General features: G+C 43.4%; 1 protein-coding gene across 1 annotated transcript in view; it reads right to left on the reverse strand.

Moving 5' to 3' along the window:
• Nucleotides 1–24,833, reverse strand: part of CDH8 (cadherin 8) — an 812,369-nt gene that overhangs the window by 213,094 nt on the left and 574,442 nt on the right. The window contains exon 7 of the mRNA XM_086947716.1: nt 7,272–7,408. Within this exon, the coding sequence (XP_086803842.1) occupies nt 7,272–7,408 (137 nt within the window). The remainder of the gene's footprint in view (nt 1–7,271; nt 7,409–24,833) is intronic.

Here is a 24,833-nt window from a genome sequence, read left to right on the forward strand (position 1 = left end):
TCCTGGGGGACCCTTCTGCCCTGCCTGGGCTGAAGGGGGGACTTGGCTTTGCCCCTGGGGAAGCTCTGGGACCTTGGCAGCATGGAGAAGCTGCCTTTTTCTGGGGAGAGCGCTGGAGTTAATTTCTAGCGCCTGGAGGCGCTGTGCTTCCCCCTGAGCGCCTGGGAGCGCTCTGCCTGCTGTCCAGAGCTCTGGGGTGCTTCATTTCCCCCAAGCGCTTGAGAGCGCCTTCTCTGGAATTTGTAGCGCTGAGGAGCGTTTTCCCTGCTCGTTTATAGCGCTGGACGCGCTGAAGATTCCTGCCTGCATGGATTTAATCAATTACGAGTGCCCACCTCGACCTGCCTTGTAGAAAAACAAACTACGAAGGGGCCGCGACGGGATTGGCCCGTGCGGCGCAGCGTCATCCGCGTGGTGGGCCGTGATTGGCCGAAGTAGCGGATCGTCATCGCCTGACTGTCCCGGGAGCCACTCTGTCATTGGCTGACTCCCGGGTACTGAAGGGGCTCGACCGGAGGGCCGCGACGCGATTGGCTGGTCGGCCCCCGAGTCCGGGGGCACGAGGAAGAGGGCGCCGAGACGCATGGCGGCCGGGAGAGGGCTGTTCCCGCTTCCCCCTGCCTGGGGGAAGCTCTAGGTCGTCGTTGCCGGTCTCCCATGTGCAGAGGGAGACCGGAGCTGCCCCGCCGCCAGCAGAAGTCCCGCCCCCGCAGCCCGGGTGCCGATAGAGGATCACCGCCGGGCCCGGGGAGAAGAGAAGGAGGAGCGCGAGGACGGCCTGCCGAGAAGAGCCCCCGCTGAGAACAGCCCGGTGAGTCCAGAGGGCTGGGGGGGGCTCTGTGATGCTGCTGCTCCGTGAGGGAGCAGAGGGGTTCTCGTGGTGCCGGTCGAGGCACCAAGGAAGGGCGGCCCCGAATGGCAGTGGGTCGCCCCACCGTGAGCACAGAGCCCGCGAGGGGCTCTTGAGGGCCCGCATTTCTTCGTGTTGGTGCCGGGTTGGAGGCACTGCTTCAGGGCGGCCCCGGATGGCAGCGGGCCGCCCCAACGGTGTGTAGAGCCCGTTTGGCTCCAGAGAGGGCCATATTCGAGAGGGGGGCTTCGGGGCATATTTTCGGTGCTCGTCCCCTCCTGCCCCTGAGTGTGAGGGCTAGAGTCCGATGAGGCTCACGGGGGCATCAGTGTTTTAAGAGCCTGTGTGGCTCCAACGGTTGGCATCATTGCTTTAGAGCCTCTGTGGCTCCAACGTCTGGGGCATGTGCTATGCCCAGAGCCTGTGTGGCTCCAGCAGTGGCGCAGTTGGCGCCTAAGGGCCAGTGAGGGCCCTGGCGCAGTTTTATTGTTCTCCAGGTGCCCAGCACTTAGTGGGCACCTGCTACGTTTAGGCTTTTTGGTACTTTGAGACTGGCGCTGCATGGCAGCGCACCCTGACACTGAGACTCAGGGCGTCTGAGCCCCAACAAGGCCATTGGCCTAGGGACTGCCACAGGTGGTGGCTTATGTGAGTTTGTGCAATGGTATGGTTATTGCACCTCTGAATGTGATCTTTTGCATCATGTGTTATTCCTGCACCTCTGAAGGTTTTTAGGCTTCATGTGATTTTTGCGCTATTGCTTTACTCTTGACACCTCTGAATGTTTGATGCATTATGTGTCTTTCTTTTCATGCGCTGCACCTCTGAATGTTTAGTCATCATGTGTCTTCTTGCGCTGCACCCCTGAATGTATTGTGATTACATCATGTGCTCTGTCCTTAACACCGCTGAATGTGTAGGTCTATACATCATGTGTTTTCTTTCTTTGCTACTCCTCTGAATGTATATTCATGCATCATGGGTAATGTGTTCTGATTTATACCCCTAAGTGGATTTTATCCTTAGGTGGTTGTCCTTTTTAATACAGGGGGTCCTAGTGAGGTCCTGGTTCCCTGCGTGACATGCTCCTAAGGGGTTTAGGGTTGCGTAGTGTGTACTTACCTGTTCCCAGTAGTTACTGGATGTGATTCATAACTGTTACTTTGTGCTACAGTGATTTTATACTCTTTTAGTCTAAGTTCTGATAGTATTTCATTACTACTAAAGTGCTGATTGTGACAGTGGCCCTTGTGGCCCTGTTTTGTGAATAATCCCATGTGAATATTGCCCGTGCCAATTGGCACCATGTATATGTGTGATTTTATCTGATGTGCTTTTACAATACAAAAGGTATTTTTATAATAACCTTGTGTGGATTCTCTTTTGTGGTGTACCTAGTATGTTGTTGCTATTGTGCGCTGACGCAAATGCTTTACACATTGCCTCCGAGTTTAGCCTAGACTGCTCGTGCCAAGCTACCAAGGGGGTGAGCAGGGGTTATCTTGGCGTGTGACTTCCTTGCCCTGACTAGATTGGTGGTTTCTGCCTGGCTTTGGCGTCAGCCTTAGCCTACCAGAAATAGCCAGTTTTAACACCAATTAATAAATTAATGGGACAAATTCAAATAAGTTAAAGATGAAAAAGACACATTGAGCTACTGTGATAAATATGTTTTAGTGTGTTTGCCTGTCTCTCTTGTACAATTCTATATATTAAAGCCAGATCTAAGACATTATAATTAGGATCGCTCATGATAATGAAATAAATATATCTACCTTAAAAATCTCTCTAAATGCCGATGAAATTAACAAAGCAATTCATAACTCCAAAAAGGACAAATATCCTAGCTTAGATTAACTCCAAATGGAATTTCATAGCTATTTTTGGGCGTCACTAACACCAGAGCGTTATGACCTCCATCAAAGTATTTTGGTATTCGTCAAGTCACTGTTGTGGAACCCATGATAGTTCCCAAACAAATAGGAGATCCAACCTTAATTTCTAGATTCAATCCCGTATGTTTTATCAATACAGAATAGAACATCTATACAGGGATTATGTCTATGAGACTGGTAACAGCCTATTCCCTTTATTTATCAAGTGTGATTAATCAGAATAGATTTATCAAGGGTAGATCAGTAGCAACAATTTCTAGATTGTTTTGTTGACAGTGTGGCAGAAAAGCAGCAATTCCTATGGCACCTGGCCTCTGTTAATGCAGAGAAAACATCTGAACATCTTCAATGGCCCTCTGTGTTGGACCAGCTAAAATTCAATCGTTCTTCAAACAAGGGTCCTGCTCTGACCAACATATTACACTGCTCTACTTCTGCATAATAAGTGTGTAATTTGTCACTCATATTGCCTCGGGACATCTTGAAAAACTAAGAAAGCATTTGTTTGGTTAATGAGGGGCATTCTGAATTTAGTATTACTGATTTTGCAGATGCTAACCATCTGAATAAGAGACAATACAATTACTTTCTAAAATTCCATGCTATGTATTGAAGCCAACTGTGCAATATGTCTAGTCACAACCACATCATAGGCAAGAGAACAGTAATCCACAACAAGATGATCACTGCATAAATAGATAATTTATTCTGACTAAAGGGTTCTCCTCAATATGATATCCCCTTCAAAAAAAAATTCTAGAGTCATTAAAAATATTTAGGATAAAAGAGACTTCTATAATTGTTGCAACATACTGAAACTAGGAGGAAACTATTTTTCCTAGGCACTAACCAATTTTTTGGAGAGCCGCTATTTATGAAACGAAAATCATTACTGCACATTGTGTGTCAACTGTGAGTAAACCATTTAGTTTTCTGCTGGAACAGTTGTTGCACACCTCAACAAGAGACCCTCTTGCTCACTGCATTGTTTGAATTTAACATAAATAGCCAGGCATGATGAAACTGTAAAACCATGACAGATGCTAAAACATGTTACCACCCTTGATAAACAAGGCTAAAGAATCTTCCCGCCTGTTTTTTTAAATTGTGTGGTTAGGGAAGCATAAATACATCTATTAGTAGAATGATAGCCCACCCTTACACAAACGTTAACGTTGACCATTTCTTGCACTTTAAGGGTCGAGTAAGGGTTGGTTCCATTACCTACCACCCCTTAGTACCCCTATACCTTTTTAATGAAGCAGGAAGCCTGACTATTAAAATATTCACCAACAGGACTTCCCTGACTTCTTTTAACTTCACTACCACGCTCACTATTACACTCCCTTAGGCCCCTCACACACACACACCCGCTGGCCCAGAATAAAAGATCTCCATCAAAAGTGCAGCTTCCATCGCTGCCCGACGGGCATTGCACCGCCAGCCTGCCGAAGGAGCAGGGTACCGATGATGAGGCTGGACGACTATCGACTGGGGCTACAGCTGTAGTCCTGTCGGTAGCCTGTGTGAGGTACCTTTACATTCTGGAATATGGGTCTACACCGCACACTTGAGACCCTCACTTCACCCTTTGTCTAGATTGAGTGAGAGAGAATTACTGGTTGAGCTAATTTTCTAGAGCTCTCCTGGGGGAACTCTGTACACCTCTTATTGTTTACAAACGTTAACTGATCATGTTACATACATAACCAATTCACTATATCATTACTGCTGCTGTCAAGGATACATTGCCAGATCAATAGGGCCAAATCAGGATACTTCCTAGTGATAGACGAGGGACCGTATGATGAGGAATGTCACTGGAAGTGGTTAAGAGTTCATCACTAAGTTGGGAGCAAATATATCTGATTGTATATGACATTGTTCTCTTATAATAGTCAAGTTGAACTAAACATTTTTGTAAGACATTTTATTTGCTGGATGCACACAGGATAAAGATGGGTAGAGATCTAGTGAAGACATGGCTTTCTTGCTATAATGCAGTGCTCATTAGCATTGCCATGAATCTTGTACATAGAATGAAGAGATTTCAAGGCTAGGGAGGTTCAGATGTAAATTAACCAGCATACAGATGAACGAATTAAAGAAACCTTAAAGGACCTTCATACTTCCTGTGGCCTTATTGGTCATGTTTAATACTCAAAGTATTGTGCACAATGCTTCTCGAAAACAGGGTTTACACACTTCAACCACAATCTGATTTTGACCCAGTTAACATATTTAAAGTGACTAAACCATGGAACCACTGAATACGAGCACATCAAGCAAGCTCTACAATGTCCTGGATCCAAAACGGGAGACCAAAATCAAGCTACCTACTCTTCAAGACATTTTCCTAAACAATATTGTTCAAAAGACCATCATTCAAATGATCTGCTAATCCAGAGAAGAGTTAGAAAAATGTCAGATAGGAAATCATCTTAGCATTCACTTGGACACAACTAACTGCATTTCAATCCTTTCTAATCAATGATTTTGTGGTTTTACACTATTATCAGTAAATGTAAGTATTTTATTGGTATGTTTATCTAAATATTGGCATGATTCCAAGTTTGTTTCCATTGATTCCTTTTTATATACTATGGAGGTTGCAACTTTGTTTATTATAAATGTTGTGTGCACAGAGCGACCTTGACTTGATCATAGCATAAATCTTTTACAATAATAATGAAGAAGAAAATGCAATTACCAGTCCACTAATTCTGGGTATCCATATAAAAGTATCACTTAATCTGCTTGCCTTATTTGGCATGTATAGTCACTTTCCTTATCTATGGCATCTACTTCCAGTGACAATTTGGAACAATTAGTTCAGACTTTCAACTATATGCAATTTTTCAATGCAGCAATTGGGATATTCTCATGTATTGAAAAAAGATACATTAGAGAAAATTACCTACTAGAGCACTCATCGGTTGTTAAGACATCTCTAGGTTACACAAAAGGGTAAACCCGGAATCAAACAATATATAAAAGGGTGGTCCCGGTAAATGCAACATCAAAGGTGTTAACGTTCAAGGCAAATTGTAAAGCATGTTTTTGAGACAAACAAATCAAAACAAAGTTTAAGTTTCAGTGTTATTTAATCACACTGAGACTGATCATAGATTATTAATCAAATGGAAGAAGACCATTGAACATTAGATACATCATTGGCAATATTACAGTGCTCAGGAGAAGGGGAGGCGGAAGGTTGTGATTTAGGTGCGGTATTGGGTTTGGAAAAGAGTGCAAATCACATGTAATGCAAGCACATATTAGTGATGTGGCAAAGGACATGAATCAAAAACAACATACAAGTAGAGGTACATGGAATCTGTACTGGTATGCCATGTAACATATAGTAGCTCAGTAATTCAAGTACTGTAGGTAAGACTGGCATTGGACAGTTGTCGACGTTTCGACCCCCTTGGAGACGTAGGCCACCTCAAGAGCCTTACAGTTGGGGTCTTCCTCAGGACAGGGAGCGGGTGAGTGGGGTTGCGGGCACCGTGAGTGGGGAAGAAAAGGCTCCTCCCAAATCAATGTTGGGAACAGACATGGCGGCGGAGGCTCATTACATGAGAGAAGTGAGAATACACTCAAAAACTGCATAGAAGCAACTATTGTCTGAGTGGATCACAGGAACCGGTGAGCTGAGGAACAAATCTGTCAGCAAGCTTCAAATTCCCAAAATAATCAGGGGACCGTCTTGACAAGCATGACCTCCATTGTAGGTGATCCAGTACAGATTCAATGTACTTCTACTTGTATGTTGTTTTGATTAATGTCTTTTGGCACATCACTAATATGTGTTTGCATTACATGTGATTTGCACTCTTTTCCAAACCCACTACCTCACCTAATCACAACCTCCCCCCCCCTTCTCCTGGGCATTGTAATATTGCCAATAATGTATCTAATGTTCAATGGTCTTCTTCTATTTGATTAATCTATGTTCAGTCTCAATGTGATTGAATAACACTGAAACGTAAACTTTGTTTTGATTTGTTTGCCTCAAAATCATGCTTTACAATTTGTCTTGAACGTTAACACCTTTGATGTTGCATTTACTGTTAAGAGAAACATTTCAGAGCATTGTTCTTTTATTCTATCAGAGGAAATACTTGTGATGCCCCAAACTTTTATGTCAGTGTAATGTCGATAAATCTGTCTATGTGCTGTTTTTTTGGCTTACACTTGACTAGAGGTGGAAAATAAATGCAAAATAATACATTTCTGTATTGGATGACATTTTCAAACTAAGACCTGCATTTGCATTAAACTGTTCAGAGAGTTCTGGCCAACATCCAGGACAAGACAAATGAAAACAGGAGAGAAATGTAGAAGGCAGGAGGAAGAAAAGCTTTGTAAAAACTGCCTCCATTATGATTTCTAAATCTGTTTATAATGTGCCACATTATTTTTGGCAGTACATTTTAAAACGCTTTTTGTACATAATGAAAGCACACACACCCACAATTTCTACACCCCCGAATTAATAAGAAGAAATCATGCAAACTTACTAGTTTCTGTAGCCATGATTGTTATGTTGTGCCAAACATTAGATTCTCTGTCCAGCGGTGTTGCCAAAGTGATTTTTCCATCTTCTGCATTGACGTTGAACTGCCTTTCGAGGTCGGTATGCCGATCAATGGAAAACCTACAAAAAGGACTTCACTGTAATCTACTCGATATAAGGTTAGGAGAACCTTACATAATGCAGTACACTTTAAGTAATCCTTTGAGAAACATTGTAAAACTGTCTAATGGAGTTAAAAGCTTAACTTTGGCATAGTTTATAATACAAAGTGATAGACGCAGACATTGATAAACACGTTTATTGCCAACAAAAAGAGTTCTGTGTACCCAACAGACACGGATCAATGACTGCCCTCTTAGAAATTTAGATTTGTTGTGAATGGCTATTCAAATCCGTGGTGCACTTTTGTTGCTGTGCTGTCTCCTATATTTTAGCTTGGAGAATATTGCTTAATTGATAATGAAAAAGACAAGCCAACAAATAAATTGGATTGTTTATCCTTCAAAACAAAGATGCTAAAAGACAACTTTTTAAAGATGACAGTTATAATTATTGTGGTATCGGATGTAACAAGAAGATTTCGCTATAGCTAGACTGGTAAATCAAATTACATCTATTTTTATTATAACGTCAATAAAGAGGGTTGCTATTGCTGTCACGTGCAGTAAGTGATTGGTTATTTTCTGTCTCCTGGGTATGTGTATATATATATATGATTGGTGTCTCACACATAATTTTTTCATGTTCAACAGGAAGGTATACCTGCAACTGAGGGGTGTGGCCATGGGAGCCTGCTTCTCGCCCAGCTATGCATGTTTACAAGCACCTGACAGCTTTCAACAACAACATTGTGTCTTGGCTACGCTACATAGACAATGTCTTTTTGATTTGGTGAGGTGATGTTAACAGTGCTAGAATTTTCATTAATGAGATCAATGACAATGATCTCAATTTGGAATTTAATCTAAACATTAGTGCCATCTCTGCAGAATTTCAAGATGTCAATCTGTACATCGTCAATGGCTCTTTGCATTCTGAGCTCCATCGGAAGCTTACTGCACAAAACTCTACACTGCACGCCTCCATCTTTCACCCTAGGCACCTCATAACCAGCATTTCCAATGGGGAAATGTTACATTTAGCCAGAATTTGCATCACCTATGAAGATCGCGGTGAGTGCCAGGGGGAAGCAGCTAAGAGATTCATTGCACAAGGTTACTCAGCGGCTGTCATACCGAAATCCATTGACAGAGCCAATGCCATTCCTAGGGAGGAACTGCTAGAGGTCCCATCCACACCTGAGGTCACTAGTGCAGCCAACATTCTCAGTGAACCTAATAGCCCAGTTACCCCGAGGTAGAACCGAGGCACAAGAAACCAGTAAAATAAATGCGCAAAACGTGAAAAGGGGGCAGGGTAAAAACACCCTGAGCCACTAGGCCTGCTTAGGGGGTCCCACAAGGACCCCCTGGGCCAAAGAAAACTGAGATTCTCACAAACCTAGTCAGTCACCCAATGACTAAATAACACTGCAATTTGCTCACCTATACAGGAAAAAAGAGGGAGGAGGCAAATACCCAACATTCAAGGCATTTGAGAAGGGCAAAACTACGCAGAAACTCGTCCTGCCACACCTGCTTCCAATAAGCGGACTTTACTAACGTCCTTGCTGTGTCCTCCGGTTACTTTGTAATGAAGTGATCATTTTAGGATGTATTACGTGCTTACCAGTGGCACGGATGGAGGACCCACCCTACAAGTTGTCAAAGGCATCATTGGTATGAAACTGGAGGAGATCCATGGGAGTGGAAAGCCTTTTGACTGCCACGACCAAGGTATGCAAGGGACTCTTGTGAGGTGCAGTCTGTGACTTCACTGCAAAACGCGGTCATTGTGCCAGCGATGCAGAAAAAAAGAAGTGCAGAAAGAAGGAACAGAGGTGCAGAAAGAGGTAGGGGATCCAGAAAGAGGGAATGGAGGTGCAGAAAGAGGCAAGAGAGGTGCCAAAAGACGGAAGAGGGGTACAGAAAGAGGCAAGAGGGATGCAAAAAGAAGCAAGAGATGTACAGAAAGAAACAAGAAGTGCAGAAAGAAGGAACAGAGGTGCAGAAAGAGGCAATAGAGGTGCAGAAAAGGGGAAGGGGTAGAGAAAGAGGCAGGGGGTACAGAAAGAAGCAAGAGAGCACGTGAGGTGCAGAAAGAGGTAAGATAGGTGCAAAAAGAGGCAAGAGAGGTGCAGAAACAGGCAAGAGAAGTGCAGAAAGAGATAAGAGAGTTGCAAAAAGAAACAAGAGAGGAGAGGCAAGATAGCTGCAGAAAAAGGCAAGAGGTGTGCAGAAAGATGCAAGAGAAGTACAGAAAGAAGCAACAAAGATGCAGAAGGAGGCAAGAGAATGCAGAAAGAGGCAAGAGGGGTACAGAAAGAGGGGTGCAGAAACAGGCAAGAGAAGTACAGAATGAGGCAAGAGAATGCTGAAAGAGCAACAGAGGTGTAGATAGAAGCAGGAGAAGTGTACAAAGCTGCAAGAGATTTGTAGAAAGAAGTAACAGAGGTGCAGAAAAAGGCAGGAGGGTTGCAGGAAGAAGCAATAGGGGTGAAGAAGGAAGCAAGAGAAATGCAGAAAGCTGCAAGAGATTTGCAGAAAAAGGCAAAAAAGGTGCAGAAAGAGGGAAGAGGGATACAGAAAGAAGCAAGAGGGGTATAGAAAGAAGCAAGAGGGGTGCAGAAAGAAGCAATAGCAGTGCAGAAAGAACCAACCAAGGTGAAGAAACGGGCAGCAGAGGGCGGAAAGAGGGAACGGGTGCAGAAAGAGGCAAGAGAGATGCAGAAAGAGGCAAGTGAAGTACAGAAAGAAGCAACAGAGGTGAAGAAGGAGGAAAGAGAAATGCAGAAAGAGGCAAGAGAGCTGCAGAAACAGGCAAAGGTGTTACAGAAAGAGGGAAGAGGGGTGCAGGAAGAAGCAATCGGGGTGCAGAAAGAAACAAGAGGGGTACAGAAAGAGGTAAGAGCACTGCAGAATAAAGCAAGGGAGGTACATAAAGAGGCAAGAGAGGTGAACATAGAGGGTAGAAGGGTGCAGAAAGAGGCAAGAGGGGTGCAGAAAGAAGGAAGAGAGGTGCAGAAAGAAGCAAAAGAAGTGCAAAAAGAAGCAACAGAGTTGTAGAAAGAGGCATGAACAGGCAGTAGAGGTCCAGAAAGAGGGAAAAGGGTACAAAAGAGGCATGAGAGGTACAGAAAGAGTGAAGAGGGGTGCAGAAAGAAGTAAGTAAAGGTGCAGAATGAGATAAGAGAGGTGCATAAAGAGGCAAGAGAGGTGCAGAAACAGGCAAGAGAAGTGTAGAAAGAGACGAGAGAGTTGCAGAAAGAAATAAGAGAGATGCAGAAAGAGGCAATATAACTGTAGAAAGAGGCAAGAGAGGTGAGATAGAGGCAAGTGAGATGCAGAAAGAGGCAGGAGGTGTGCAGAAAGAGGCAAGGGTAGTACAAAGAAGCAACAGATGTGCAGAAGGAGGAAAGAGAACTGCAGAAAGAGGCAAGAGAGGAGCAGAAAGAGAAAAGAGGGGTGTAAAAACAGGCAAGAGAAGTACAGAATGAGGCAAGAGAATTGCTGAAAGAAGCAAAAAGGGTGTAGAAAGAAGCAAGAGAACAGAAAGAGGCAGGTGAGGTGCAGAAAGAGGCAAGAGAGGTGCCGAAAGAAGAAAGATAACTGCAGAAAGAAGTAACAAAAGGGCAGAAAAAAGTAAGAGGGTTAGAGAAAGAAGCAAAAGAGGTGCAGAAAGAAGTACCAGAGGTGCAGTAAGAGGGAACACGGATGCAAAAAAGGGAAGAGAGGTGCAAAAAGAGGGAAGAAGGGTGCAGAAAGATGCAAGAGGGGTACAGAAAGAAGCAAGTGAGGTACAGAAAGAGGCAACAGAGGTACAGAAAAAGGCAAGAGAGGTGCAGAAAGAAGCAACGGAGGTGCACAAAGAAGCAACAGAAGTGCAGAAAGAGGCAAGACAGGTACAGAAAATGACAAGAGAGGTGCACAAAGAGACAAGAACGGTGCACAAATAGGGACGACAAGTGCAGAAAAGGGCAACATGGTTGAGGAAACAAGCAAGAGAGGTGCAGATAAAAGCAAGAGAAATTCAAAGTACAGGCAAGAGTGCAGAAAGAAGCAACAGAAATGTAGAAAGAGGCAAGAGGAGTGCAGGAATAAGCAACAGAGGTGCAGAAACTGGCCTAGGATGTGCACAAAGATACAAGAGAGGTGCAGAAACAGGCAAGAGAGGTGCACAAATAGGCGAGAGGTGCAGAAAGAGGGAAGACAAGTGCAGAAAGAAGCAACAGGGGTGCTGGAAGAATTATAAGAGGTACAGAAAGAAGCAAGAGAAGTCCAGAAAAAAGCAACAAGGTGCAGAAACAGGCAACAGAGGTGCAGTAAGAGGGAACAGGGATGCAAAAAAAGGGAATAGAGGTGCAAAAAGAGGGAAGAAGGGTGCAGAAAGATGCAAGAGGGGTACAGAAAGAAGCAAGTGAGGTACAGAAAGAGGCAACAGAGGTACAGAAAAAGGCAAGAGAGGTGCAGAAAGAAGCAACGGAGGTGCACAAAGAAGCAACAGAAGTGCAGAAAGAGGCAAGACAGGTACAGAAAATGACAAGAGAGGTGCACAAAGAGACAAGAACGGTGCACAAATAGGGAAGACAAGTGCAGAAAAGGGCAACATGGGTGAAGAAACAAGCAAGAGAGGTGCAGATAAAAGCAAGAGAAATTCAAAAAAGAGGCAATAGTGCAGAAAGAAGCAACAGAAATGTAGAAAGAGGCAAGAGGAGTGCAGGAATAAGCAACAGAGGTGCAGAAACTGGCCTAGGATGTGCACAAAGATACAAGAGAGGTGCAGAAACAGGCAAGAGAGGTGCACAAATAGGCGAGAGGTGCAGAAAGAGGGAAGACAAGTGCAGAAAGAAGCAACAGGGGTGCTGGAAGAATTATAAGAGGTACAGAAAGAAGCAAGAGAAGTCCAGAAAAAAGCAACAAGGTGCAGAAACAGGCAACAGAGGTGCAGTAAGAGGGAACAGGGATGCAAAAAAAGGGAATAGAGGTGCAAAAAGAGGGAAGAAGGGTGCAGAAAGATGCAAGAGGGGTACAGAAAGAAGCAAGTGAGGTACAGAAAGAGGCAACAGAGGTACAGAAAAAGGCAAGAGAGGTGCAGAAAGAAGCAACGGAGGTGCACAAAGAAGCAACAGAAGTGCAGAAAGAGGCAAGACAGGTACAGAAAATGACAAGAGAGGTGCACAAAGAGACAAGAACGGTGCACAAATAGGGAAGACAAGTGCAGAAAAGGGCAACATGGGTGAAGAAACAAGCAAGAGAGGTGCAGATAAAAGCAAGAGAAATTCAAAAAAGAGGCAATAGTGCAGAAAGAAGCAACAGAAATGTAGAAAGAGGCAAGAGGAGTGCAGGAAGAAGCAACAGAGGTGCATAAACTGGCATAGGATGTGCACAAAGATACAAGAGAGGTGCAGAAACAGGCAAGAGGGGTGCACAAAGAGGCGAGAGGTGCAGAAAGAGGGAAGACAAGTGCAGAAAGAAGCAACAGGGGTGCTGGAAGAATTATAAGAGGTGCAGAAAGAAGCAAGAGAAGTCCAGAAAAAAGCAACAAAGTGCAGAAACAGGCAACAGAGGTGCAGTAAGAGAGAACAGGGATGCAAAAAAGGGAAGAGAGGTGCAAAAAGAGGGAAGAAGGGTGCAGAAAGATGCAAGAGGGGTACAGAAAGAAGCAAGTATGGTACAGAAAGAGGCAACAGAGGTACAGAAAAAGGCAAGAGAGGTGCAGAAAGAAGCAACGGAGGTGCACAAAGAAGCAACAGAAGTGCAGAAAGAGGCAAGACAGGTACAGAAAATGACAAGAGAGGTGCACAAAGAGACAAGAACGGTGCACAAATAGGGAAGACAAGTGCAGAAAAGGGCAATATGGGTGAAGAAACAAGCAAGAGAGGTGCAGATAAAAGCAAAAGAAATTCAAAAAAGAGGCAAGAGTGCAGAAAGAAGCAACAGAAATGTAGAAAGAGGCTAGAGGAGTGCAGGAAGAAGCAACAGAGGTGCAGAAACTGGCATAGGATGTGCACAAAGATACAAGAGAAGTGCAGAAACAGGCAAGAGAGGTGCACAAAGAGGCGAGAGGTGCAGAAAGAGGGAAGACAAGTGCAGAAACAAGCAACAGGGGTGCTGGAAGAATTATAAGAGGTGTAGAAAGAAGCAAGAGAAGTCCAGAAAAAAGCAACAAGGTGCAGAAACAGGCAGGAGAGGTACAGAAAGAGGGAACCGGGGTGTAGAAAGAGGCAAGAGAGGTGCCAAAATAGAAAAGAAGGGTGCAGAAAGAGGCACGAGGGTGCAGAAAGGAGCAAGATAGGTGCAGAAACAAACAAAAGAAGTCCAAGAAAAATGAACAGAGGTGCAGAAAGAGGCAAGAGGGGTACAGACAGAAGAAAGAGAGATGCAGAAAGAGGCAGGAGAAGTACAGAAAGAAGCAATAGAGGTGTAGAAGGAAGCAAGAGAAGTGCAAAAAAAGGCAAGAGAAGTGCAGAAAAAGAAAGAAAGGTGCAGAAAGAAAAAGCAGAAATGCAGTAAAAGTCAAGAGGGGTGCAGAAAGAAGCAAAAGTGCACACTTAGTAGCAATTTAACACTCGCATAAGAACATTATTATATTTAGAGATTAATATGTATGATCTAACCTGCTATGTAATGAGACCTGACATTTATGGACATTTATGTAAATCTTTATCAATACTTCACTGCAAAACAGTGACTCCTGATTTAGCACCTGCAGTAAAGTGTCTTTTAATGTTGTGCATACAATATATTGCAGATGCACAGCTGTATCTGGCTAAGCGACAACTATTCTTCAAAATAGTCTTTTTAATTTAAAGTGATTGTGAATACCACATACCTTGCTAGATGGGAATGTTTCTATTTCTGTTCGCTCAGATAATTTCTGCTAAAACTGATTCACAGTTTTTTTCATGCCAGTGAATAGACTTTCTGTAAATGTCACAGTTACTATAGAACAGACACTGTACAGAAGGCGATGGAGTGTACTTCACAGCCGCATTGTCATCTCTAGTCATCTTCATATGCTGTAATTGATTCAGCATATGTCCAGCAGCAAGTGATGCTTCCTGTGCTACCAAAGGATCTGTCTAGACATGAGGAAGAGCAGGCAGGAAAAGAGGAGGGTGAGTCTTTGGGAAAACCTAGCCATTTAATGATTTTGAAGGATTTGAGAGAAGCTTTGTTTTGAAACCATAATCCTGTACAGTGTTTTTGAATGAGTAGCGAATTGCTGATGCTAAAATTCTAATTCCTGTCTTTTAAATGGACTTATTTTTACAAAATGTGCATTCTAGAGAGAAACACACCCTTCATATAGCAGCCTTGCCTTTAGAGTATGGTGTAAATTACACTGTGTACATACAGTACAGTTGTTACCGGATGGGGTTTTTTGGCAAACATTTTGATCAAGTTGCTTCATCCGTGAGATTCTCAAAATTTTAAATGAATAGTCACAAATCTGCAAAAATCATACATTTCCCTGCATGTGCATACTTGTAAACTATGACGTTTCTTTGTACATGGATTTTTCTATTTCATGGTTCGGGTTTTAACTGCAACTGTACATCATTTTTTACTTAAACCAAAAAGCACAATTTGCCAGGAGTGGAACACTCCTTCTCAAAGTATTGACATTCAATGCACTAAACCTGCTTAATCTTTTTACAAGTGATATTTTGACTTATGTATATTAGGGGTTTTGTTGTTTTGGTCTTGTTTTATCCAGATAAATATTGGCTACAGGTCTACACTGGTGTGGACTCCATTTGTAGTGTTTTCATTGTGTTATAGTGTGTGTGTGTGTACAACTACTTTACACATTGCTTCTGAGATAAGCCTGACTGCTCCTGCCGCGCTACCAAACGGGTGAGCAGGGGTTATGTTAGCTGTGCTACTCCCTTACCCTGACTATACTTGGACAGGGTGCAAATCTCTGCCACCTAGAGACCCCATTGCTAACTGCCACTTGTAGAGACAGCCCACCTAACAGAGAGTGGCTCTCACCATCATTTTGGCTCTGAATTCTTCTGGTCCAGATGTGAGTATCGCTTCTTGCGCATAGAGGTATTGGTGACCAAAAGATGATGTTGTAAGTACTATAAATTATTGTGAATTCATCTCTGGTGTCTGGATCTGTCGAACTAAGCTGCCATCTTCCTTTGAATCTGGCAATATACTGACTTAACTGTCCTATTTAAATAGATAAAAGATGTTGATGACATTGTGAGTATATTATTCTGTATGCACATTGAGGAATCCAACTGACATCTTTACCGTATAGATAAAACAACTATGTTTTAGGATTCTTTGTTTCGTTATCAATAAATTCCATTAGGGCATTGGAATTTTTGTGGGGTTTGTCAGCCAGAACATTTCTGATAATCGTGTCATTTTCGAAAATTGCCTTATTTAACTTAGATATTTCTATCATACAGTTTCAGGTTGATTGCATTTTTAATTTCTACTTTTAAAAGTTGTGAATTAGTCCATTACCAGTACCTATGTAATGAAATTGGACAGTCTGTTTCCATAATTTTTGGTATCAGTATAGTTCTCCTTTAGGATTCTGGAAAGCCTGTGTGACAGTTAGAACAACTAAGAATCTGTTGGTGAAGCTGGGTGGGGGATTGTGAGAAACACGAGACATGCAAATGTATTCTCGAGCAACAATGATGGAATAGCTGTCATGAAAAAAAAGAGCTAATCCACTTTACCACTTCATGGGAGAGGCATCAGCAATCACTCTTTGACAGAAGCCAAGACATAAAGACAGAATGGTCTGAAACACATATCACAGCATCAATGATTCAAGTAATGTAGTGATGGTGAAGCAAAGTGATCGATTCAGTGTTACTTCAGGTTGTGGAACTTCATTTGGAAATCAACTCTGCATGTGTGCTGTCATTTTGGCAATTAATTTCCCAAATTTTAGTTATATTATCTTGTCTGAGTGCTATCTCTGTGGTATTTCCCATTTAATGGACTGAATTTTGCTGGTTTTTTTACTCTGTGAGCTATGAGAATGCCATCCAGTGTCATACGAAGTTTGTAATTTCCCTATAAACAAGAGGCATCATTGGTTATCCCCAAAATGGCTCATTTAAGGTCCCAGAAAGGGCAGGGGAAGTTGGCCCTGGAAATGCCCTAGTGACAAGGAAGTTAAATGTTATGTATGGAGTTCAGTGTACATGTACACCACCCACGAATATGACTGCATGTGTATGACAACAAGGACACTGGTGTGTCTTGGCTCACTGGAGTCTAAGTGAAGACAATACACTGCAATATCATGTCAGAGAAATAATTTGATTCAGAGTGTGCTCTGTAACCCCTCACATTTGTGTCCTTAAAGTGGACAAGTGATCCATGATAAATATTAAATAAAAGAACGTCTCTACAGTAGACAGTTACCTAAAGATCTTTGTCATTGAATGAGAGAAGTGGCATTTTCTATAGAGGCATGATTGTGAAGTAAAGTCTATTTTCCTAATTCCAAATTGGAAAAAGTTAAGAAAGTCCTGTAAGTGTGAGTAAATTGGTATTCCTGTAGTACTAGTTCCCTTACCCATAAATGTTTTTTGTGAATTGATTCCAAACATGGTCAAACATGGTCAACAGGGGGCCGTCCACATTTTTCCAAATATGAAGTGCGTCTGTCAGACTGAGAAAAGGTCAGCCTGATAGACATTCGTAATGTTCAGGTTAGACCACCAGGAGCTGTGCATGCACTAAATGTGCAGGCATCTGAGCTAAGCTTTATTGGGCTGAAGATGTTATAGCCCAGTGGGCATGACCTCCTCAGCCAGACAAAGCACTTGGTAGTCCTATACTCATCATGAGGGGACATCTGAAACATAGGCGGTAAAGTTTAAAGCCCTGGAGTGCCCACAGCTGAGAGTCTCTCAGTGATGCACATCACAAAGTGGAGTGGGGTCAGCAGTCTCACTGACACCTTCCTCCTTATTGACGGGCTACGGATTGCCACCTCCACTCATTGGCTGACCCCTAACAAGGTCTCAAATTGAGAGGAGATGCTGACCCATAACAAGGTCAGCCAGTTAGAGGAGGTGGCAGTCCCAATCATCAGGGACCACTGAATATTTTTTCCCACCACTGATGGGCTTGGCAATACCTTTGCTTATTATGACATTCACCCTGAAGCATCTACCAGCATGCTTTCCACAAAATGAAAAGCTGCCAAATTAGTGTATAAATATACAAGCAAATGCATTTAATCCCATGTTAGGGCACATTCATGCACAAATTACTTCTTCATCCTAATGAATGACAGCCTGGTTAGAGTGTAATGGTTTCAGAGTGTTTAATCACAGTTTCATTACATTCAGTATACTTTTCTGGTTTGGGTAAAGGGACTATTTGACAATAACTCCTGTAATGTTGCCTTTAACAAAAATTGTTTGCAATTTAGCAAATGAAATTGTAGAAACCTAAACTTGCTTTGCATGTTCCCAGTAACAAATTGAACTTCAGCAAAACTTCAGTAAGTCTAGGACAATGAGGTTGGTTTTGTTTAACACTAAGATTTTGAGAAGACATCCTGATGACTTTCAAAACAGAAAAACCAAATGTTATACAAATATTTTGAGCTTCCATGTCCAGAAATCTTTGCTCAATCCTTGCATCTAATGGCCAAGCTCTCTAAACCAGAAGCCTCTCTTCTTCCTTTCCTTCTAATGTTTCCTTTTCTCCATCTCCCCTTTGCTATGCTCTATCTCTTCTACTCTTTGACCATGTATTCTTCCCCTTCTCTGCTTCCTTTTTCTTTTATATTTTCCCTTTTTAAAATCCCTTTTGTTCCTTGTTCCTGCATTCATTTTCACACATGAGGAGACAACACAAAACTTGAAAATTATTGCAAGTTGAAACTGAAATTCCCATAAATAGAGCCTTTGTAAAATAAAAAGTGCAACGTGTATCAATCAGGACATTTTAACCTTCACCGAAATGAGAGAATGCACGTGTGTTTTATGTAAAATTCTTTTGCTCATTTATTTTATATTCCTTTAAAGGCTTAAACACATTTTTGTAGAAATACACACCAATATTACCGAGAATGGAGAAAAAAAACATACTAAATGAGATGCAATGAAACCAAATGCTTTTTGTGTAAATTACTACATTACTATTATTAAGCTGTTGTAAACGTTGAAAGAAATGAATAACAATATTTGCATAAAATGGCAAAGAAAGAGATATGTGATAAGCATAACCGGTGGCAGGTAGACAGAAACAACTGCTAAAACAGCATGTCTGCAAGGAATGAAAATGTTCACCTTGAGGCACTTTTCACAGGGATGCACAAAATTATTTTCTTGAGACTGGATCTACATAATTTATTGTTTATTACTTACCTAACCCGTTTGAAACTAGGGGCAAATCTACATATTGATTTGGCAGTCGCAAAGCCTACAAAAGATTAAATGAAAGGGTTTGCAAACGCTACATCACTTTTCTTTTGTTGCAAACCCATAAAAGGCAAGCTCATTATTTCAGATATCCACTATAACCAAATGAATGAGAACCCCAATGTATCAATTTCTTCTTTGTAATCTTGTCTCTTTAAATAGACAAATTAGGAAGACCTGTGTGATCTGGTGATATAGACAGTAATCATCCAGTAATTGTTAATCCCTCAGAAGCACAACAACACAAAATTACTGGTACTTCTGGTGTTACTACATTACAAAAATGTCATGAAGGGCTGTGTGAAGGAAAAACCCTGCTTGCTGGTTGACTAATAAATGTTCATTGATGAGGTGTGAAGACAGGATGTGTCTATTGCCCTGTTGTTAACCCTATTTGCTGGTCTAGCAATGGGGAAAAGGAAGAGAGGGAGCACAAATCAGGTATGGATTCATTTGATCTTGTTGCCATAACAACTAACTTGCCTCTTCAATTCACTAATGGCATTGTTTATCAGGGTGGGAGGGAAGAAATAATGTTTCTAATTTCATGTTTGTAAACTATCACTACTAAAACAATACTTCTCAATGCACTGATATAATCTGATGTGCTGAAGTCAAACCGTTCTGCATGATACATAAATATAAAACTACACTTTTAGAATTTTGAAAAGGCTTCATCATATGTGTACACATTTACTGCAAGATGGCTTTAAAAATGAAAGTGCTCCAAAGTTAAGTGGTGCAGGACTCAATAGTTACTTCCATTCTTTAACACCAATTATCCTTTAACTAAATGCTTGCCTGTTTAATTGACATATTTTATTGTTAGTATCTTTCTAGTAAACAGCAGTTGTTTACTAGAAAAATGCTAACAATAAACAATAAAATACAGCCAGTGTTGCTGTATACCAGCCTCTGGGTCAAACTCTGAGATTCAATGTGCTAACATTTAACAATTTTAGAAAGGATTACCATTACAATAAAATAGCATTGCTATGCAGTACCTTGCTTTCCTAAGCACGTTGCAAATATTGTAAAATATTGTACAACATGATAACAATATATCTAAGGGATGCACAGCAGCGTAGACCTCTCAATCAATAATAACAAGAATGTTGGCAAAGAACCGCCCTACTCGATGTAAAAAGCCGCCCCATTGTTCGTAGATTGTAGAATTAAGGTGATTTGTGAATAATACGAAACAGATTTTCAGTCATCAAGTGCATACTAATGCATATCATGTGTGCAATGGTGACTGAGGCTGGAACTACATCTGGCATGCTGTTGACCCATTCAGCATCGGCGTGTCAGCTATGATCCTTTTGTAAACATCCTTCTCACTCTGTTCTTTTCTGATAATCTCTGAAATTCAATTATTATGGCCTTTCAAAGCAACCATGTCAGAGATATCTTGGGAAAGTGGGCAACAATCCCATAGATTGAGATAAAAAAAACAGCAACAGCACGAGTCTGCAAAGGCAGACTCCAGTGCCTGGTGATATTAAACCGCATGCTGACAATTATTCAAAATAAATTGCAAACCCAAAGCAGTTAATCACTTCGGATAGGACTGTGTTACAACAGGCAGTTAATGGCATACCACCGAGAAAATTCAGAGGGCAATAATGACCTTGATTTTATGTGAAGGATGAAATACATATGACAAATTCACCCACGAATCTCTTTTTATGTTTTTTGACCTACGCTTTTGCCAGAGTAATACATAAAAAAGCAATAAAAAGTCACACAATTGAAGAAAGACACAGAGTGGAAAGAAATACAGGACGACCAACAAATGCTAGCTGGGCCTATTAAAATGAAAAAGAGCCCGCATAAATGTTTTGAACACAAGAGGAGACAGCACAAAACTTGAATATTATTTGCAAGTGGAAACAGAAATTGGCCAACCTTATGCTGGGCATGGTTTCTCATAAATAGAGCCTTTGTAAAATAAAATGTGCAACGTGTATCAATCAGGACATTCTAACCTTCACCGAAATGAGAGAATGCATATGGCTGAGATACCCGCCACCCCCTCTCAACACAATCCCCAAAAGGAGGGAAACCGGAAACAGTTCTTGAAGTTTTTGGAAGTGGGAGGGAGTGACCCTCCCGGCCGTATTTATTAAAACAAAATTAAAAACATTAAACGTTTCATGTTATGTACAATTTCATTACCACATTGCGATGTTTGGCTAACCTTAACATAATCTCTAATACAGAGGTTCTCCTAGCCGAACTAGCATCCTACAAAACATTCTCTAGAAATACTGAAATTGTACATCCTAACGTTTAAGGGCCAACGGCAAGGTCATAACCGGTGTCAAGATCCCTAACCAGACTTACCCCTCCCACTTGGGAGGGGCGACAGCACAGAGGCTTACCTCAAGTGCAACTACTAACAATTTCCCTTGACTTGACGGGGGCACTTAAGACTCGACGCCATTTAAAGGTCGTTCGAAGACTCGTGTGAGGTATCTAGAAGGTATCGTGGACCTCCCCCCACCCCACACAACTTACAGCATCTGCCGTCGCAGATGACACTGGCCCCGGGAAATTCACCAGGAGGGGGCTGTAACCCCTCCTACAAAGGAAGGGGCCTTGACCGCCTTTCCTTTACTTCCGGCGACCCATCCTTAGACGGGACCGCCTCCCCATTGAGGGGCCAATGGCCACCTCTCCCGAGCGCTCCCATCCGTGTTGGGTGACGCCCACTCATAGGGATCTTCTAATTAGTGCTCACCGATCATGACCTTACCGCCTACCAAAAATAAATACGACAATTCTACTCAAATTTATGAAAACATTGGTCGCTACGACCGACAGAGCATGCTCAAAAATGCAACACCATATCGAATCATTTTAATCGAAAAACCTACACAAAAATGCACCATTCTTTATTATGATCAACATAAAAATGATACCATCACAACCTGTAAACGAAATGGAAAAACATACTTATAAATTCACTTTATCATAAAACAACTGGCTGTCCTCAGGGGCTGGTGGGTGGGTCAAAATTGGCTCTTCGTTCTGTCCCGAGCTCACGTGTAGCGAGGAGGTGCAGCTTCGGAGCACAAGAACAAGAGGACGTCTTCTGGTCTTGCGTCCCTTTTTATCCGTCTTCAGGGCGGGCGTAAACCCGCCCCTGCCTGCCCTGAGGGCGTGGCTGGCTACGTCGGTGTCTAGGCCAGCCCACTCTAGGGCGGGAACAAGCGCGCCCCGGCTACGCCGCTTCGGGCATACCAGCCGAGACGCGCCTCCCGCCCAAAAATGGCTTCCCGGGGGGATCGAGGCACTCTGCCATACGTTCGGGGGGACCGAGTGGTCGCCCCTTTCCATATGGCTGAGATACCCGCCACCCCCTCTCAACACAATCCCCAAAAGGAGGGAAACCGGAAACAGTTCTTGAAGTTTTTGGAAGTGGGAGGGAGTGACCCTCCCGGCCGTATTTATTAAAACAAAATTAAAAACATTAAACGTTTCATGTTATGTACAATTTCATTACCACATTGCGATGTTTGGCTAACCTTAACATAATCTCTAATACAGAGGTTCTCCTAGCCGAACTAGCATCCTACAAAACATTCTCTAGAAATACTGAAATTGTACATCCTAACGTTTAAGGGCCAACGGCAAGGTCATAACCGGTGTCAAGATCCCTAACCAGACTTACCCCTCCCACTTGGGAGGGGCGACAGCACAGAGGCTTACCTCAAGTGCAACTACTAACAATTTCCCTTGACTTGACGGGGGCACTTAAGACTCGACGCCATTTAAAGGTCGTTCGAAGACTCGTGTGAGGTATCTAGAAGGTATCGTGGACCTCCCCCCACCCCACACAACTTACAGCATCTGCCGTCGCAGATGACACTGGCCCCGGGAAATTCACCAGGAGGGGGCTGTAACCCCTCCTACAAAGGAAGGGGCCTTGACCGCCTTTCCTTTACTTCCGGCGACCCATCCTTAGACGGGACCGCCTCCCCATTGAGGGGCCAATGGCCACCTCTCCCGAGCGCTCCCATCCGTGTTGGGTGACGCCCACTCATAGGGATCTTCTAATTAGTGCTCACCGATCATGACCTTACCGCCACAGGTCCGGATAGTTGACCGGCTATCCGGACCCCCCACAAAACTCCTACCTAAAGGTCATGTTTTAACGTTTTTAACCAAGCCAAGAAGTCTCCAATGAGTAACTCATTTCCCAACCTCGACAAGTGCACACCATCCCCCAAATACATACTGTCATCGTTAATACAACTATGTGAGATTGAATGCAAAGTCTTGGAACGGAACAACCTACTTACTTTGTTATTAAGTTTTCTAACAGAATGATTCAAAGCAGGGATCGAGATAGCCCCCCGCCACACTTTTCGCGGAATCATATGAGACCACGCAATTATGCACCCCGGAACTTTCCTTGCTAACCAACTTACCGTGGAAAGCATTGCCTCTAGGAGAAGTCGTCTACCGGTGGTGACCAAATCATTGCCCCCTAAATGTACTATGACTATAGACGGCGGTGACCTTGTCCGCCCTAACAAACCCTCAAAGAATGCTTGAAACTGGTCAATACAGAGACCGCCTCTTCCGTAGAAGGACACTCTGTACCCGTATTCCCCAGGTACGTGAATCATGTCACCTGCTTTGAATACGTCTGCGGCACGTCTCACGTATGAGTGGCCCACGACCCACACCTCCTGTCTCACAGCCGGTGATGTCTGACCGCTGGCCCGGTGTTGGGTCGACTGCATAGTCCGCCCTGCCTCGTAGGCTTGCGCAACTGAAAACAAACTAAAGACAAGAAGCGTGAGTACATTATTACAGCTTCACAACATGTGCAACCGCACATATCTCTTATAACAATTGGAGGACCATCGCCCCACTCTTTTCACTTGTTCTACGTTAAGACCCCTGGCTGTAGCTTCAGTGGCAGCCCCTATACGAAAGGAATGGGTCCCGAATTCGCCCGGGTCCAAGCCTGCTGCGGCAATGGCCATTGCAAGCACCCGCTGAAACTGAAACCTCGTCAGTGGGGTGGCGTCTGCATGCCTCAACAATGTCCCCCCCCATGATGCCCCCCTTCGTGCTAGGTAATCTTCTAAACACTGAACCGGACACATGGAGGACCCGGGGATCCTGCGAATGATCGTGCAGTCCCCCCTCCCATCTTGGTCGGTCTTGGACCTGAGAAAGGAGACAATCATTGCATCACCCCTGATCTGAACGTGTTCCCGGCACAACCCCCCCACCACATCCTGTTTGTTCCTTGCAACCAGCTCACTTATCCTCGTAGCCCTGTGAAACGCCAGCGTAAATGCAGTCCGGAACAAACACGTCTCGAAAGGAGACGAGCATGTGGTAGGGAGTGTGGCCAGCAACTGGGACAACCTATCCAGACCTATCGGTCGTCTCTCATCTATTCTGCGACCCTCCATGCGTTGCCACCCACGCAGCGCCTTCTGTACTACAAAAGACGCTGTCGGGTCCTGGATGTTATGGGCCCTGGCAACAAAGGAAATGGCGGCACGATGCCTTTGGGCCGTAGCCACCGACTTCCCTGCCTTACGTAAGGACATCAGAAAAAGTACAACCCACTCCTCTTCACCCCAAAGTCCCCCTCTCTCAGTCCCCAAAAAGGCTAAATAGGCCCGAAACGCCCCTTCATATGCCTTCCTCGTCCTGGGTGCTAGACTCTCTCCCACGAGGTAACGTAGTTCGGGGCACCGAGAGACCAGAGAGCTTCGGGGAAGGGTGCCGGCTCTGGGTCCGCTGAGGGAAGGAAACCCGAGAAAGCCTGCATGTGAAAACGAGACAGTGCATCAGCAGCCTGATTCATCACCCCTGGGACATGCTTTGCTCTGAATATCACGTTCAGTTGCATACACAATAAGACAATTTCTTTGAGCAGCCTCAAAATCAGTTTACAACGGGCTGCCTGACTGTTGATGCATTCTACCACGGTCATATTGTCAGACCAGAACACGACATAATGATCTTTAAACCCTTCGGGCCAGGTTCTCAGGG

Source organism: Lissotriton vulgaris, chromosome 12 (genome assembly GCF_964263255.1).
Source record: "Lissotriton vulgaris chromosome 12, aLisVul1.2, whole genome shotgun sequence".
NCBI classification, from domain to species: domain Eukaryota; kingdom Metazoa; phylum Chordata; class Amphibia; order Caudata; family Salamandridae; genus Lissotriton; species Lissotriton vulgaris.